Here is an 18,472-nt window from a genome sequence, read left to right as displayed (position 1 = left end):
CTGGTTCCAGAGATGCAATCTGTAGGCTTGGCAGAAACTGTACAACTGCATTTCATATGGTCAGCCTCATCCTGTATGTATGTACAACCTACATTGTCATTTATTTACCTGATGGTTATTTTGCTAGCAATTCGAATTATTCTTGGTTGTTTTCCCAAGTCATTCTCTTGTCCACTTAAACTATCCACCAAAAACATCCGACGAGTCAAAAGCCAATTGTTCATATTGCTGCCTATGAAAAAGAAATGGTAAACCATATAATGCTTTAAAAATAGTAGTTCAAAACTACAACAGGAATGAAATAAGTCTGACTGAAACTGAAGTGATTTACATCATTGTATTAATGATTATACATATTTATTGCTATTATTTGTAAAGGATTGTATTAAGAAATTCTTTAGATGTTTCTTTGTTAATTACCATATATGTTCATTTAACCTCAAATCTCTGACTCAAATCCTCTGCCCCTGAATGTAAAACAGCTACAAAACCAAGGAAATTCAGATTTATGGCTGGGGATGTAGTCAGCCTGGAGTCCCCCACCTTGGGTTTAGTGGTTTTCACTCTCCTTTTGCCTTTGCCCTATCTGTCAGGACAATACAATTAGATGTAGTGGTGTATTAACTTTTCTTACCTTTTCTTTATTTCTTCCTTGGTTCTCTCTTTCCATTTCTTTGTTTCCTTCCATCTCTCACCCATCTCTTCCTACTTTTTGTTTTTTATTTTCCCCCTGCCTTAAATTATTTTTCTCCTTTTCCATCTCTTTTACTTGTAAGTACACACTTTCCTTTCCACCATCTCCTTCCCAACAAGCTCTCCTTCTCTCACTGCTTAGCTTCTTCTGATCTCTCTCTACTGGGTTTGGTCCACTTCCCAGTGTTCACTGTAGTACAGAATAAAGTATATGCAACTGCCAGCCAGCACTGCTGAAAAGGCAGCTAGTGTGCACTTTAGCGTCTTCCCTCTCAGATCCACTGAAAAGCTGCTCTTAAAGATGGTCTCTGATCCCAGGCTAATAGGTCTACAGGCCTCCATTTACATGTGTACCTAAAGCTAGGCTCCATCCAGAGTGAGAGAAAAAGGGGAGGAGAGAACTTACATACTGCAAAGAAGCAACTGATGCTAATTTAGTAGTAAGACACTAAATGCAGATAGTTCTGCCAATGTTAGTTTTGATACAAGATCTGAATAAGTGATGTATGTTTGGAGACCTTTGGAATGTCAATGGGCATTAGGAAGTGTGATAGACATCTTATCTATGGATTTCCTTGGCTTTTGTAGGTTTCAATTAAATTACTATTTTCAGGAAAATGAACAAAAAACTGGATTTTTTTTATACATACTCACATATATAATATTCTGTGTAATGATCTATGATAAAAATATACACTTTATATAATGGCCTAAATTCAGTGGATTGGCTATGCTCTACTCTGCTTCAATGCTGGTGTATCTAGGGGAGGGGAGAACAAGAGCAAAAGTGGCATTAAACCTGGGGCCAACAGACACCAGACCTGATTCTTGGCACAAGAGTGAAAACCTCAGAACTGTTCTGTATGTCTGAAATCTGGGCCATTACATGTTTTGGCAGTTGGGAATCAGGCAGAGGTAGCAGCTCCATAGCTACACCTTCACTGTTTGGGGGGAATCCACAGGTAGCTGGTTAAACTGGCTTTAAAAATCTCCTTTGTGCTTCCAGAGCAGAACAACACTGATTTAACAAGCTAGTATCTGATCCAAATTTATTAGCACATGCATTATTCAAGCAACATGGTAAATGAATGGTACTATTGTGCTTGAATAAAAGAGGCAGTGGGATATCTACATTTGCAGTAATACAATCATGAGCTTGAGGTGAAAAGCTATGTATTAAATTAAAAACAACATAAGCTCATGTACCCATTATGGTTAATATTTTACACACTCAAAAGAAATTTGCCTCCCCCACACAAATGCATGCAACCTTCTTTCTTCCACATGGTATTCTGTATTATTAGTTTCCATAGGATGTTAATGAGCTATGCAAGATTCCTGTACCTCGTTTCTTACGTACATGGGCTCACACTTTTAAACAAATGCATGCTCATTCATCTGGACAGCTGTGTTAGGGGACAAATCCTATATTCAGTGTGTCTCTCAAGTAACCAGGTAGTATACTGAGGAACTCTGTAGGAAGTGGCAAGGGTGGCGGTAGGGAGTAATGCTTTCTCCCTGATCAACAGAAAAGCAGCAGAATCAGTCCATTGTTCCTGTTGCTCTACTGCCATCTCAGGTCTGGATCAGCTCACATTCCTGCCATACCATCCTCACCTATGTAGGAGAACGGATGGTGTATCCCTGTCAATGACAATACTTCATCTATTTCGCTCCCCTCCAAAAATAAAATGAAAATCCACCTGAATATTAAGGTGGAGGGAGCCCCCATAGATCTGAATTCTTGCCAGCTCCTTCTTCACTTCCCAGATTCCAGAGATTCTCCATGAGCCTTTATGCACTGGCATGACTGTATATAATATCAGTCATGCCAGTGTAAACCAAGCACATGCAGCCAAAGCCTCTTACTCCTGTACAGAACGAGGGTCAGGTTTTGGCTCTAAAATTCAAGAAGATTTTTACAACTATGGTAAATTGTGACATATTTAAAATGGAGGAGTGATTTTTAGGAGCAATAAAAACTATTGGTATACTCATGTTCATTTATAGTTTTACTGATGGTATGTAATTCAATTCACAGAAAATGTAGTCAGTATGATATTCCTACCTTGATTCACAGACATTTCATTGTATTGAAGATTTAAGTTTAAAACTGGCACAGCCCACAGATATTGCTGTCCACTATCATCATCATGATATTCAAGATACACATCATAAAATATCGGATTAGCAAAATCCGATAACATCTTGGAAACAGAAATTGTACACTATGGAAAAAATGTGAACAAAATATGTAATGAAATAATTAGATGACAAAAGTGACCTTTTTTATTTTCAAATTTTTAATTCGTTCCCCAACCAAACTAAGAAATCTGTCTCTTACAAAGAGCATGCAACAAGACATTCCAGCAATTAAGTTGTAGAAAATCGATAATTTTTAACTAAGCCACTTGTAGTTTAATGCACATGCACAGACTTCAAATTTGTAAAGTAAGCCTCAAGCAGTTTCCTCCCTTCTTGTTTTTATATCAAGAAGGAAAAAGAAACATACTTAAAGAAACATATGGAACAAATATTGTGGCATTTAACCATTTTTTTCTGTTCTATCACAGAACTTTAGCCTGTTTTAATCATTGGATAGTTTTGAATGCAGCTTAATATGTAAGGTACTAATTAGATGGGGATACAATCTTTATAATCCAGTTTCAACTTCTGAATCTATGTCTAAGGATATGTCAACGCTATAGCAGTGTAAACAGGGGTTATGCAGGTGGCAACTCAAGCTGGCTGCCTGAGTACAAATCTGTCCATACCCCAAGCATAAGTGCTAACTCTGGTCAAGCTAGAGCATGTCTGTCTACCTGCACCGGGAAGCACAGTTCCAGCTGTAGTGTAGACATACCCTTTGTTTATTAAATTTACATCCAACAAAGGGATTCATGTGGTTATATGCATTGCCTAGTCACAGACAAAGAAAGCAACTTCAGTAACTATGGACTAAAACATGAAAACAAAACAAAACAAACAAAAAAAACCCAGCACCACAGAGGGGTGAGCCAAGCTGGCATAATTCAATGATCCACACTGAATGGCCAACAGCTTTCCATTTCTATTTTCAACATCGGAATACAGATAAAAGTGAACTCTATTATATTTATATATGTGTAAAAATAGTAAAGACTATTTAAAGATCAGAGACATTTACATAAATACCTGGGCAAATATTTATGTGAAAACTAAAGTGATGTACTGTAAGATTTTCACATCACCCAAAAAGCAGCTAGAACAGATCTACTATTATACAGCAATAAATAATGCACTTTCTTTGCTACTTCAGTTAGGAAAATTTTCCAAGTGCAGATAAATTAATTAACAATAATTATAACAACAGTGAATAAATAAACCTGTGCTAGGTGCTACACAGTTCCACATAACTTTACAAATGTTAAGCAATGCACCTAAGAAACCCTCCCACCATGAGGTAAATAATTTTTATCTCCATTTTATAAAAAAGGAGAGTGAGACAAGTTAAAGGTGAAAAAGAACTAAATAAGTTCATGGAGGAAAGGTCCACCAATGACTACTAGCAGGATGGGCAGGGATTGTGTCCCTAGTCTGTGTTTGCCAGAAGCTGGGAATGGGTGACAGGATGGATCACTTGATGATTACCTGTTCTGTTCACTCCCTCTGAAGCACCTGGCATTGACCACTGTCGGAAGACCTGATAATGGGTTAGATGGACCTTTGGTCTGACTCAGTACGTCCGTTCTTATGTGAAATGCAAAGAATCTGACTGTAGGGATGTCAGACATATTGTGTCTTTCTATTAATAGTGAGGCAACAGCAGAGCAGATATTTAAAGAAAAAGAATCCCTCATTGTTCCAAGTCTCATGCTTATTTCTCCAGCCTTCACTGGCTGTATGGTATGTAATGCTGCATTGTTTTGTGATGTGACTGTATCTGAGACTTAACAAATAAACTCATTTCACTCAGTATGCTAAAAGATAGGATAGTCAACAGTTTCACAAGAGAAAAGCCAGTGCCACAGCTCCTGGCTCAACTTACTCACTTCTTTTCACACATACACCTTCACTGACAAGCTTTAAAAATTACTCAGATAAAAGCTCCAAAATAAAATTTTACTTCAGGCTTACACTTTGCTGATAAGTTGTTCCAAAAATATAAGCAGCATTCAGCCTAGTCAGTGTGTCAGGACAAAGCTGCAGAAAAAAAAATCATTAGTTTTGACATTTTTGTGTACATTAATTCAAAGGCACAACTTTCTCAACTTGTAGAATACACAATACCTACGTAGTTTATACACCTGCAGTTCTAATTAAGATTTATTTAGTTTAAAAGGAGATACTCCTTTTAAATTCTGAGAACAGAATAAAACCAATGATGTACCATGGTACTTTGAGTACTGCCGCTGCTTATTCACACTTGTGGGATGCTCTTTGTTCCACCACCAAACTTCTCAACCGTATGGAAAGCAATGTCCAACAGGACTGCTTGAACATTCTCTCATGGCACTGAATGTTCAGACCTGGGATTACAAAAACTATGCAGCCTCACTGCATCAGTTCCTGCGGCTAAACCCCAGAGTCCTATAAGAAAAGAACTCCAAGGGAGAGAGGAAGGTAAGTGGATCATATGAATAAGCAGATGTGACACTCTCAAAGCACCAGAATTACCCTGGCAAGAAACTATTATTTCTCCCTCAAGGTGGCCTCTTCATTTCCCCCATTTGGGGAATATAGCAAGCAATGCAACTCTCAGGAAGATTACTTGAGTTCTGATTAAATGAGGACTGCAGAACCATCTTGCCAAAGTAAGCACCAAATTTAGAGAGAACAGAACTGTGTAAATGTGACTAGAACCCCAGGAATCATTACAGACATATTATTGATATTGTCTTAGTCCCTACATGCATAATGTAATACATTAAGACAGGTATTGAGTTCCCTTGAACTGGTTCCCAAAGACTACAGAACGTTTTGTAATTCGGAAATGAACAGTCTTATCCAAATGAAAACTCAAATACTTCTTTGTACCTAGGACAGACAGTCTAGTTTCCCATGGGTGATAATGAGATTTGGAGGTTAGTGATCTGATTCAGAAGAAACTCAGACACCACACTTGCAGTAAATTTGTGAGGCAGTAGCAGCACAGTCTTATCCTGAGGAAATATTGTAAAAGAGGATAAAGATATTGAAACCTGCAACTGACTTACTCTTCCACAGTGACAGTAGAGTTTGAGACTCTCCAACAGCTGTCCTGATGAGCCTACCAGCACACTTGATGACAACTCACAGACCTAAGGCCCTACTAAAAATGCCTTCCCAATGTGAGGATCCAACAGAGCCAGACCCATTGAACGTTCTCCAGAAGAGTATGCACCTGAAAGCCCAACCATATATTGTACACAACACGCACAAATGGAAGAGGAGGAATCATGGGCCATGCACACAATGCTGCTTAGGGAAGGGAAAGAACTGAGTTGGCTGGGACCTTGGCTCTGAGTGACTGATGCCACAAGAGGCCAGCAAGCCATTCCTTCTAAAAGGTTTCTAGGTGCTCAGGAGTTACATTGGTGTGAATAGGAAACACCTTGAACAAGAAATCACCTCTAAAAAGCTATTTTATTAAATAGGCAATTCCATGATCAGAAAAAGGTTGCACTAAAGTAACATTAGTATCGGGTGCTGTATTTGTGCTCCTCTCCATTTTGATCTCTTCTCTAAAAGGCAACCAATATTTTGATAGTGTAGGAACAATGTAATTAAAAATTACACTCACCTGCAAGACACCTCCTTCCAAATTTTGCCATTTAAGAAAGTTTCCCTCTGCATCATATGAAGCTGCGATAAGCTGCAGTTTTATATTCTGACAATAGAAGGCAAGACTGTTTTAAAAGACTGAATAATAAATTTTAGGCACATCCATTCCATTTTTTCAATAGTTTACTACAACCTTAGATATAACATTTCATTTTCTGTTTGTAAATATAAATATTAATCTTACTTCCACGCTTTTTTAATTTACTTTCTAACTTCTAGTATCAGCATCATCATCAGTGTGATGTGAAAAGAAAACGTGGTAAGAAAAATATGTACTAAAACTTTTTTCCATAAGAATTTGTTGATTTGTTGAAATCAAAATGTTCCAGGGAGACAGTTTGATTTTGATGAAGTTCTTTTAGAAACCAGGCAGGGTTCCAACATACTCAAGGCCAGAAACCTCAGGGTTTCCAGGGTCTGTAGTGCTGGGGCAACTCGCCAGACAGATTGCCTCAGGCGAGGACTCCATTTTGTGAAGAATTTCAAAATTTTTGGTTTTTGTTCCAAATCAGAATGAAACTAGTTTTCAAAGGAGTGAAATCCCTCATGAAACAGAATACTTTTCTCCACTCAGCTCTAGTGAGACAGTAGTTTGGTTATTCCCTAAATATTGGGTGTCATATTATGCCATGGATTTCTAAACACAACGCTCCAGAGAAATTAAGAGAGGATCTGCTTAATAATCAATGGACTAATACATTCCTCAAGGTATATCCAAGGTGGCGGCTGGTGAAGAATAAGCATAAGGAGGACAACATTGTTTTGGCTAGGTTCTACAAACAGTAGCTAGTTGTTTTTTTTTTTTAATTTCTCAGCAACAGAATGCAGAGAAGGGCATATTTTCTAAATAGGTAGTTAGCATCCAAAGGATATTTCCACAGCAAATGATTGTCCCTTTGAAGAATTAAATAAATTATGACCAATACACACTTAGCCATAACATGAAAATAATTAAAACAAAAACAAACAAAACAAACAAAAATCAAAGCATTGCAATGTTAGTTAAAAAACCACTGACTAAACTGTATGTGAAAACTTAACGATGGTTGTTATTTCTGAATTCAACTATAAGACAACTTATGATGAACTTGAAAATGTAATTGCTAGACAGCTTATTATAACCAGCACCATTTTTTTGGTACTCCATTCAAATTTTAGAGATCATTTAACTTAAACAAATTTATGAGGATTGTGTGCAAAATTAGGGATTAGTTGAATATCCTGGGGAAAAAAAAATTCTGTATTAAAATGTTAGCTAAATCCATGCCTTGTGCAACTCAATCAACTTTAATGGAGTTATACCAGAGATGAATTTGGCCCCTTAAAATATCACCATGTCTGGTACCTCACAATGCCTACCTTGTTTGTTCCTTTAAAACTGAAGCTTGTAGGGAACTGGGTTGTATCAAGTACTTGAGATGCTAATCCTGGCTGGTCACCATAGTACAGCCATGGAAGATTCTGTCTCCTGCAAACAGTTATATTTTGTTTTCTTCACTGAGCCTTAATATTTTATGCAAAACTAAAAATTTGTAGTAATTTCTATGTAAACATTAATATTGAAAAAAATGTGTGAATCGATAAAATTATAGAAGATGTAACATACCAGAAGGATACTGAATGAACAGTGCCTAGCCCTGCTGTATTTGCATAGACATACTGAAACAGACCACATGCATCACTAGTGGTAGAGCTTAATGAGTTCATGTTCATCACACACATATTTCCAAGTGCTTGGCACGACGTTAGATTGGAGTACAGCTACAAAGAGAAAAACAGTACAGAAAACTATTGCTGATAGCCACATCTTGTTGGTACGGCAAAAATGAGGTAGTTTTAAACCTTAACAATTCATCTCTAAATCATTACTTTTACTCTGAAGTTTATGCTTTGTTTACATCTAATGTCTTCCTCCAAGCACACACTCTATAGTTATATTTAGATTATGCATGGCAACACAGAGTCAGTATTATCACCTTTTTATACACAGGCCACCTTGATTTTCAGATTTTATATATTTTTTTTAATTTCAGGTTAAAGCAAACAGATGATACAATGGAATAGTAATTTCAAAGTCTGGGGGTAAAAAAAATCCTGATTTTCAAATTCAGGTTGCTTAGGTTTTATGTCAAAGATGATTTCCCCAAAGATCTAAGATCAATACATATCTAAGTTGAGTAAGTTGACAAGCATCACCTACTTCATCTTCAGCGCATGTTCCATCATACTGAAGATTTACATAACGTAGGAGAAAGCAGAGAAGGCAGACTCTGTGGTGATTATTTCTGTTTGTAGAGATTGAAGCTCAATGATTAATTGAAAGCCAGCTGGTAAAGCCAGCAGCCAATTATCACTGAAAATTTGAACCAATGATGAATATCATCAAACATCCAAGGTAAGATGACTGCTGGTCATGCAGGATTTTTTATTTTAATTTTAAGTATATCAGATTTCTAGGTTCTCAAATAAACCCTTGTTTACACGTTATCTCTCTCTTTCTTGAATTCCTTTTGTTCTAGTCACTTGCTGTGACTTATACAAGACACAAATCTATATGTAGGTATTTATGCGGTCCCTACCGTCTTAGAGTCCAAGCATTTCTTAAACATTAAATGGATTAATCCTAAAAAAACCTGAACTAATATCATCCCTACTTAATACTGTAGATGGTTGATTGAGGTACAAAGAGGCTAAGTGATTTGCCCAAGATCACACAAGAAATCCGTGGCAGAGCAGGAAAATGAACTCTGATCTTCTCAATCCCAGTCTAGTGTTTTAACCATAAATGCTCTCTTCTCTGTGGTCAGAAAAGGCTCCAATTAACCAAATCTGAGCTAATAAAAGAAAAAGCAAACTCAAGTAACAAAATATTTGTAAAAAAATCAAATTTAAATTTAAATTTTCAATAACACAAATTTACTCTTTGTAAATTAATGAAAAGCTTCCCCTTCAGGATAAATCAAACTAAAAACCTATACATTCTCATAACCTTTTAGTCTTTTTTCCCCCCCTTCTTGGGAGCAGGGTAGTCTTTCTAATAAGATTAATTCCCAAAGAAGTGAAGATTCTCCTATACTATAACTCCCATCAGCATTGATTATTGTCTAATGTTCTTTTTAAAAACACAGTATCTATTTTCTCTCCTATGTATACTGTTATCTCAAAATAAGTTTTCTTTAAAAATAAATTGAATACATCAAATTTCAAAAATTAAGTTGCCATGCATTATGTATTTCAGATTTATCAGATTAATATTTCTACTAGTAAAATACAAGATACTAATTCAAAACATGCTCAAAACTTACCCAACAAGCAGCTGCAGATGCTTGTAGGTTTTTCAGAAACCATGCTGATACCACTGTTATACCCTGTAAATAAGGAACCATGGCATCACAAGCCTGGTCTACACTACGGTTTAAACCAAATTTAGCAGTGTTAAACCTAATTAACCCTGCACCCGTCCACACAACGAAGCCCTTTAAATCGATATAAAGGGCTCTTTAAACCGATTTCTGTACTCCTCCCCGACGAGGGGAGTAGCGTTCAAATCGGTATTGCCATGTCAGATTAGGGTTAGCGTGGCCGCAATTCGACAGTATTGGCCTCCAGGCAGTATCCCACAGTACACCATTGTGACCGCTCTGGAAAGCAATCTGAACTCGGATGCACTGGCCAGGTAGACAGGAAAAGCCCCGCGAACTTTTGAATTTCATTTCCTGTTTGCCCAGCGTGGGGCTCTGATCAGCACGGGTGGCGATGCAGTCTCAAATCCAAAAAGAGCTCCAGCATGGACCGTACGGGAGATACTGGATCTGATCGCTGTATGGGGAGACAAATCTGTTCTATCAGAGCTCCGTTACAGAAGACAAAATGACAAAGCATTTGAAAAAATCTCCAGGCTATGATAGACAGAGGCCACAGCAGGGACTCAGCACAGTGCTGCATGACAAGTGTAACGGAAAGCCAAAGAATCAAATGGACAGTTACAGAGGAAGGGAGGGGGTACTGAGGACTCCAGCTATCCCACAGTCCCCGAAAAGCATTTGCATTCTTGGCTGAGCTCCCAATGCCTGAAGGGTCAAAAAATTTTCTCGGGTGTTTCAGGGTGTATGTTGTCAATTTACACCCTTCTCCCACCCCCCGAAAGAAAAGGGAAAAAAAAATCACTTCTCGCCTTTTTTCAATGTCACCCTATGTCTACTGCATGCTGCTGGTAGACGGGGTGCTGCAGCGCTGAACACCAGCATCCCCTTCCCGGTGGCAGATGGTGCAAAATGACTGGTATCCATCGTCATCATCAGCCCGTGAGTGCTCCTGGCTGGCCTCGGTGAGGTCGGCCGGGGGGGCCTGGGTAAAAATGGGAATGACTCCCGGTCATTCCCGGCAGACGGTACAAAAGGCTTGGTAACCATCCTCATCATAGCAGTTGGAGACTGAGCTCCATCAGCCCCCCGCTCCTTCATGTCTAAAGAAGATTCTGTACTCCCTGGACTATCATAGCAGCTGGAGGCTGCCTTCCTCTCATTTTATCTCACTAAAAACTCAGTGTTTCTTATTCCTGCATTCTTTATTACTTCATCACACAAATGGGGGGACATTGCCACGGTAGCCCAGGAGGGTTAGGCGGGGAGGGAAGCAACGGGTGGGGTTGTTGCAGGGGCACCCCTTAGAATGGCATGCAGCTCATCATTTCTGTGGGATCTCTGGGGCTCGGACCCAGAGCAGCTGTGCTCTCTGGTTCTCTAGTACACTTACTCCATATTCTAGGCAGGACTGACTTCATTTTTAGACAAAACATAAAGAAGGGAATGACCCGGGGAGTCATTCCTATTTTTAGTCATGCGCCCCCGGCTGACCTCAGCGAGGCCAGCTGGGAGCACCCATGACAGCAGCAGACGGTACAAAAGGATTGATAACTGTCATCACCAATTTCCAACTGCAAACGGTGCAAAATGACTGATAACCATCATCTCTTCGTCAATTTACAATGGCAGACGGTGCAATAGGGATGATAACCATTTCTGCTACCGTGCAAAGGCAAATGAATGCTGCTGTGTAGCGCTGCTGTGTAGCACTGCAGTACTGCCTCTGTCAGCAGCATCCAGTACACATACGGTGACAGTGACAAAAGGCAAAACAGGCTCCATGGTTGCCATGCTACGGCATCTGCCAGGGTAACCCAAGGAAAAAGGGCGCGAAATGATTGTCTGCCATTGCTTTCATGGAGGAAGGATTGAGTGATGACATTTACCCAGAATCACCCGCAACACTATTTTTGCCCCATCAAGCATTGGGATCTCAACCCAGAATTCCAATGGGCGGGGGAGACTGCGGGAACTATGGGATAGCTATAGGATAGCTACCCACAGTGCAATGCTCCGGAAATCGACTCTAGCCTTGGTACATGGATGCACACTGCCGAATTAATGTGCTTAGTGTGGCCGCGTGCACTCAACTTTATACAATCTGTTTTAAAAAACGGTTTCTGTACATTCGGAATAATCCTGTAGTGTAGACAAACCCACAGTATCTGTTTTCAGCCGTAAATAGAATGTCAATTAACTCAATATATCAGAGTCTGGAAAATAATATAGCATGCCAATTGAAAGACTTGGGACTATTTTTCTAACTTTTCTAAAAGCTTTCTTCCTTGAAAAATAATGTCCCCTTGGAATTGATCTATCACTCAGAGCTACAGATTGGTACAAAACAGGTAGACTATAGCAAAGGAAAAGTTTGTGCTGCTTCAGTAAAATATATTTTCTCCAAGATATTAATGCCTGAACCAAAAAAGAAAGACTTAAGCTTTGAACCTGCACGCTGCCACAAATGGGCATATCGTACTGCCCTTGAGGGGTGCCAGTAACTTCAAAGGGGTTTTGGGCAGGTACAAGGGTCCATGTATGTGCAACAGCTTCAGGGCTTTATTTGCTAATACTCACTGAGTTTGATAACAGTAATCAAAAGGGAAATAATGCAACTAGACAGATCTAAAATGAAAAAAGGTATCTTGTGTCTATGAAATACAAACTGAAGATCTGTTTCCAGTAACTGAAACTATTTAGAAAGTGTGACTAATCTTGCTTTAAAACACACTAGTTTTCTCCTTCTCTCTTTCATAAAGCACTCTTCAATTCTGAACAGAAGAACAAAAGAAAGGCCATTCTTGATCAGCCCAATGGTCCACCTAGCCCAGTATCCTGTCTTCTAACAGTGGCCAGTGTCAAGTGCTTCAGAGGGAATGAACAAAACATGGCAATCATCAAGTAATCTATCCCCTGCCTTCTAGTCCAGGCATTTGGCAGTCAGAGGCGTAGGGACACCCAGAGCATGGGACTGCATCCCTGACCCTCTTGCATAACAGCCATTGATGAACTTATCTAATTGTTTTTTTAATACAGTTATAGTTTTGGCCTTCACAATATCTCCTGGCAATGAGTTCCATGAGTTGGCTGATTTGTGTGAGGAAGTATTTCCTTTTGGCTCGTTTAAACCTGCTGCCTATTAATTTCATTGGGTGATCCCTGGTTCTTGCATTATGTGAAGGGGTAAATAACATTTCCCAGTTCACGTTCTCCACACCATTGATGACTTTATAGACCTCTATCATATCCTCCCTTAGTCATTTATTTTTGAGGCTGAACAGTCCCCGTCTTTTAAATCTCTCTTCATATGGAAATTGTTTCATATCTTTAATCATTTTTGTTGTCCTCCTCTGCACTTTTTCCATTTCTAATATTTCTTCTTTGAGATGGGGTGACCAAAACTGCACAGAGTACTCAAGATGTGTACATATCATTGATTTATATAGTGGTATTTTATTTTCTGTTTTATCTATGCCTTTCCTAACAGTTCCTAACATTCTGACTGTTGCTGCATACTGAAAAGATGTTTTCAGAGAACTATCCACAATAACTCCAAGATCTCTTTCTTGAGTGGTGACCACTGATTTAGACCTGTGGTGGGGCAGCTGCCCCACACAGGCAGGGGAAGGGTTTAAGGCAGCCTTGGAGAGGTGGCACAGAACTCAGCCAATCAGGAAAGGGTTTATTGGGAGAGCCAATCAGGAGAAGGCTTGCTGGAGCAGCACATATATAAACGGCTGCTCAGCAGAGCAAGGGGAAGTCTTTCCCTTGAGGGCAAAGGAGAAGGACTGTCTGCTGAGGAGCACTGGAGATACTGCAGTGCTGGGCAGAGTAGCAGAGCAATAGGGGAGCTCTTGGCTGACCATGGCCAGACTGAGGCCTGGAAGCAAGGGCAGGGAAGGTGCTAGTGCTACAGGGGAAGAGGCCTAGGGAACGTAGGCAGAGGGAATAGGAGGAGGGACAGTAAGTGGCTGCCAGCTACAGGGTCCCTGGTATGGGACCCAGGGTAGCAGGTGGGTCTGGTCCCCCCCTGCTCTTTTTTACCCCTACTTGCCAATAAGGAGAGTGGCCTAGTCCAGACTGCAATTTGCCCCAGAGGCTATACTAGTGACTGCAGCTGGCTGCTGAGGTAAGTGGAAGGACTCAGGACTGCCTGTCCCCTGAAAGGGGGGAGATAGCAGGCTGGGGCACAGCTGGAGGGCTGTGTCCTGAAGAGGACTCTGTGGTCCAGCAGTAGTGTGGGTTGAGACAGTGGAAATAATGGCGAGTGAGACACTGCTAAGAAAAGGCACTTTGCTGGTCCAAGAGAGCTATTTCCCAGTACAACCAGCCACAGCGGTGAGTCTGAACTGCTACCAGACCATCATTTTGTATGTATACTTGGAATTATATTTTCCAGTATGCACTACTTCACATTTATCAATATTGAATTTCATCTGCCCAGTCACCCAGATTTGTGAGATCTCTTCTTAACTCTTCACAGTATGCTTTGGACATAACTATCTTCAGTAATTTAGTATTGACTGCAAACTGTGTCACCTCACCATTTACCCCTTTTCCAGATCATATGTTCAACAGCACTGGTCCCAATACAGATCCCTGAGCGACACCCCATTTACTTCTCTCCATTCTAAAAACTGACCATTTATTCCTACCCTTTGTTTCCTGTTGTGATGGGGTGTCTGCCCCACACTTGCAGAAAAGGGGTTAAAGGCAGCCATAGGGAGGCTTTGCAGGAGGCAGCCAATCACAGAAGGGCTTATAGGAACAGCCAGTCAGGGCTGGACTGGACCATATAAGAAGGGCTCCAGAATTGAGCAGTTTCAGTCACTTCCTAGAGTTTGAGAAGGGATGAAGACAGGCTGCCCTGTAGGCAAAGGACAGCAAGCACCCTGGACAGTGCAGTGCTGCAGGCAGATACCCAGAGAGCTAAAGGCAGCTCCTGGCAGGCTGCAGGGATCTGCAGACTGAGGCCCTGATGCAAAGGCAAAGAAGGTGCTGGTGCCATGTGGGAAGTGGCTAGACCGTGTACTGCAGTCTGCTATTGAAGGGACTGGCTGGACAATAGACTGCAAGTCCCCCAAAAGGTGGTGGGGGAACATAAATATGGCACAGCTAGAGGGCAGCGTCACTGAAGAGGACATTGCAATCCTGGGAGTGATGTGTGTCCAGGACCAGAGATGACAGTGGGCAAGACAGCACCAGGAGAGGGTACAGTGCTAATTCCTAGGACAGCCAGCAGGAGGCACTGCAGTGGTAGGACATGCTGTCACACCTGTCTTAACCAGTTACTGATCCATGAGAGAAACTTGCTGTTTATATCAGGTCTGCTTACTTTCAGAGCCTTTGGTGAAAAGCTTGTGAAAAGTTTTCTGAAAGTCCAAGTACACTATATTAACTGGACCACCATGTCCACATGTTTGATGACTCCCTCAAAGAATTCTAATAGATTAGTGAGGCATGATTACAAAAGCCATTCTTACTCTCCCCCTCTACATCCCAACAATTTTTGTTCATCTTTCTTATAATTCTGTTTTTTTTTACTATAGTTTCAAACAATTTTCCTGGTACTGAAGTTAGTTTACTAGCCTGTAATTGCCAGGATCATCTCTGGAGCTTTTTTTTTTAAAAAAGTGGCTTCACATTAGCTTCCTCCAATCATCTGGTACAGAAGCTGATTTAAATGATAGGTTATATACCACAGCTAGTAGTTCTGCAATTTTGAGTTTGAGTTCCTTCAGAACTCTTGGCTGAATACCATCTGGTCCTGTTGACTTATGACTATTTAATTTGTCAATTTGTTCCAAAATGTCTATTGACATTAATCTATGCTTTAATCTATGAAAAACTAAGTCAACCAACTGGCAACATTCCTTAGTTTCAAGTCTGGATCCTACTGCTGCTTTTTCAAACAGCTAAAATTTGAGCAGGTTTCCACCAATAATATACATTCACTAGCTTTGGCATTTTGAGGAAGCATATATTCTCATGAGGTTTTTAAGGTCAGGCTTGACAAAGCCCTGGCTGAGATAATTTAGTTGGGAATTGGTCCTGCTTTGAGCATGGGGTTGTACTAGATGACTTCCTGAGGTCCCTTCCAACCCTGATATTCAATGATTCATGCACAAAAAAGATTTTTTTTCCATCATTAACCACATCTTTGTGTGTATATCCAGCATTTTTGCAGAAAACTTCAAATCTTATTTGTGCCCATTTCCCTTTAGTCACACTAATAGACTGATGATGGACATGGTTAATCAGTGTCCTTTGATCCTTCTAGACCCTGTCAGCTAGTTGTCTTAAACTATTAAATATTAGACCAAGAAGTCCAAGGCTCCCCATGAACTCTGCAGCAAATTGGCTATAAACTCTTTGGAAGGCCTCTGGTTTCTGTGGTGCATTGGTGTGGCAGCTTAGAAATTCTGCAGCAGCCTCATTTAAATTGAAAAAAAAAGTTTTAATAAATATTACAATTATTACAGTACATGTTTATTCTTGTATATACTTAAACGTATTAAAAACTGAAAATGTGGAGATTACCAACATTATAGGCTATCATACAGCCATTTATAGAATATCTGATTTCACAGCACCTTCTGACAAGCAGCTGATGTTCCGTGTAGTTTACCTTAACATTTATCACATAATCAATACGTGGTCACCCTGATATATTTGTGGTTTTCATGACTCATTCAGTTTTCACACTCTAGTTTTTCATTTCATATTTTTTTAAATGTTTAAGTTTCTACCCTCATGGTTGCAAGAAATCTTCCAAACATGAATTGAGTGTAAATAGAGCTGTTATTGAGCCTGCAGACAGCCTGAAAAAAAGAGCTGAGAGGTGTGAACTCCTCCACTGCTCATTAATTTTATTGAAGTCTTAATGCTAAAGACTAATGATGAGAATTAAGTAAACTAACTACACAGTTGCTAATGGATTGAGAAAGGGTTAGGAGAATATGCAGGCTTTTTTAGCAAATTATAAACTTGCTAAAAATGTAACTTTTGGGGTATCAAAATTTGTGAAATCAGGTCAAATCTGACATTAGTTTAGGGTGACCAAACAGCAAACATAAAAAACTGGGGCAGAGGGTAGGGGGTAATAGGAGCCTATATAAGAAAAAGACCCAAAAATCAGGACTGTTCCTATAAAATCGGGACATCTGGTCACCCTACATTAGTTTCAGACGAAAAGTTAACTGCTTCAGAAATGTCAACGAACCATTTTGACATTTCATTTTGAATCAACATTTTTGGTTTGATATTTTGTTTTGAATCAACATTCTAAACATTTTGTTTGACTGAAATAAAACTAAAAACTGAAATAATTTTATCAAGATGACAATTCAGTTTCAATTCAACTACTAAACAAAAAAAATCAGTAATTCATTCAGTTCTAGTCAGGATTTAAGCACATGGAAAGGGTAATTACACATTAGTACATGAAAGAAATAAGGAGGGAAGGACAGAGAGGAAGCACAAAGAGGAGATGGAGATAAAAATGGGGACAGGAAGATAGGAAAATGTTAGTCTTAAATTTTCTCACTGAATGATGCTAAATAATGCACTGAACAAATAGTGATAACAATTTTTAATTACTACAGAAAAGCATCCTACTCTGGATCTTTGTTCAAACTTCCAACTTATATCAGTGGGAGATCCACTTTGGATTCAGGGAAGTATAGAGTCTTAAATGTTTACATTTGCCCATAGATCATAATTTAGACAAGAATACATGTTTCTCCAGGAAAAGTTGGACATCTCAGTGTACACAGTCTAGAAAAGGATAAAGACTGATGTAGAAAGAGGGCAACTGAATCACATAATCTCTGTAGTTTATAAGAGAAGAAAGTGAACACAGTTTTGAAGCCTGGCCCTCTCTTTTTAATTATAGTTTTATTTTACTGATTTCTGGAAGAGTGAGAATAAGTGTTCCCCAAATGGTGTCTCCAAACCCTTCTTATAACCCAGAGGTTGGCAACCTTTCGGAAGTGCTGTGCCGAGTCTTCATTTATTCACTCTAATTTAAGGTTTCGTGTGCCACTAATACATTTTATTGTTTTAGAAGGGTTCTTTCTATAAGTTTATAATATATAACTAAACTATTGTAAACTAAACCTATATAAACTAAACCTTACAAACTGGAATAATAGTAATAGGATGAAATTTAATAGTGAAAAGTGCAAGATCATGCATTTAGGGATTAATAATAAGAATTTTAGTTATAAATTGGGGACACATCAGTTGGAAGCAACAGAGGAGGAGAAGGACTTTGGAGTATTGGTTGATCACAGAATGACTATGAGCCGCCAATGTGATATGGCCATTAAAAAGGCTAATGCAGTTTTAGGATGCATCAGGCGAGGTATTTCCAGCAAAGATAAGGAGGTGTTAGTACCGTTATATAAGGCACTGGTGAGACCTCATCTGGAATACTGTGTGCAGTTCTGGTCTCCCATGTTTAAGAAGGATGAATTCAAACTGGAACAGGTTCAGAGATGGGCTATTAGAATGATCTGAGGAATGGAAAACCTGTCTTATGAAAGGAGACTCAAAGAGCTTGGCTTGTTTAGCCTAACCAAAAGAAGGTTGAGGGGGGATATGCTTGCTCT

The 18,472-nt window shown here is 39.5% G+C and overlaps 1 protein-coding gene across 6 annotated transcripts in view; it reads right to left on the bottom strand.

Moving 5' to 3' along the window:
- The window catches only part of TMEM67 (transmembrane protein 67), a 66,063-nt gene that overhangs the window by 16,537 nt on the left and 31,054 nt on the right, over positions 1-18,472 (bottom strand). For all 6 annotated transcript variants that reach the window (XM_030553467.1, XM_030553464.1, XM_030553466.1 and 3 more), the window contains 7 exons: positions 9,801-9,863; positions 8,102-8,256; positions 7,855-7,963; positions 6,455-6,541; positions 4,810-4,875; positions 2,762-2,921; positions 109-232 (listed from right to left, as the gene is read on the bottom strand). In XM_030553467.1, the coding sequence (XP_030409327.1) occupies positions 109-232; positions 2,762-2,921; positions 4,810-4,875; positions 6,455-6,541; positions 7,855-7,963; positions 8,102-8,256; positions 9,801-9,863 (764 nt within the window). The remainder of the gene's footprint in view (positions 1-108; positions 233-2,761; positions 2,922-4,809; positions 4,876-6,454; positions 6,542-7,854; positions 7,964-8,101; positions 8,257-9,800; positions 9,864-18,472) is intronic.

The sequence above is a fragment of the Gopherus evgoodei genome, chromosome 2, assembly GCF_007399415.2.
Source record: "Gopherus evgoodei ecotype Sinaloan lineage chromosome 2, rGopEvg1_v1.p, whole genome shotgun sequence".
Lineage (NCBI taxonomy): Eukaryota > Metazoa > Chordata > Testudines > Testudinidae > Gopherus > Gopherus evgoodei.
Note: the sequence above shows the minus strand (reverse complement) of the source record. Positions and strands in the feature narration are given on the sequence as shown.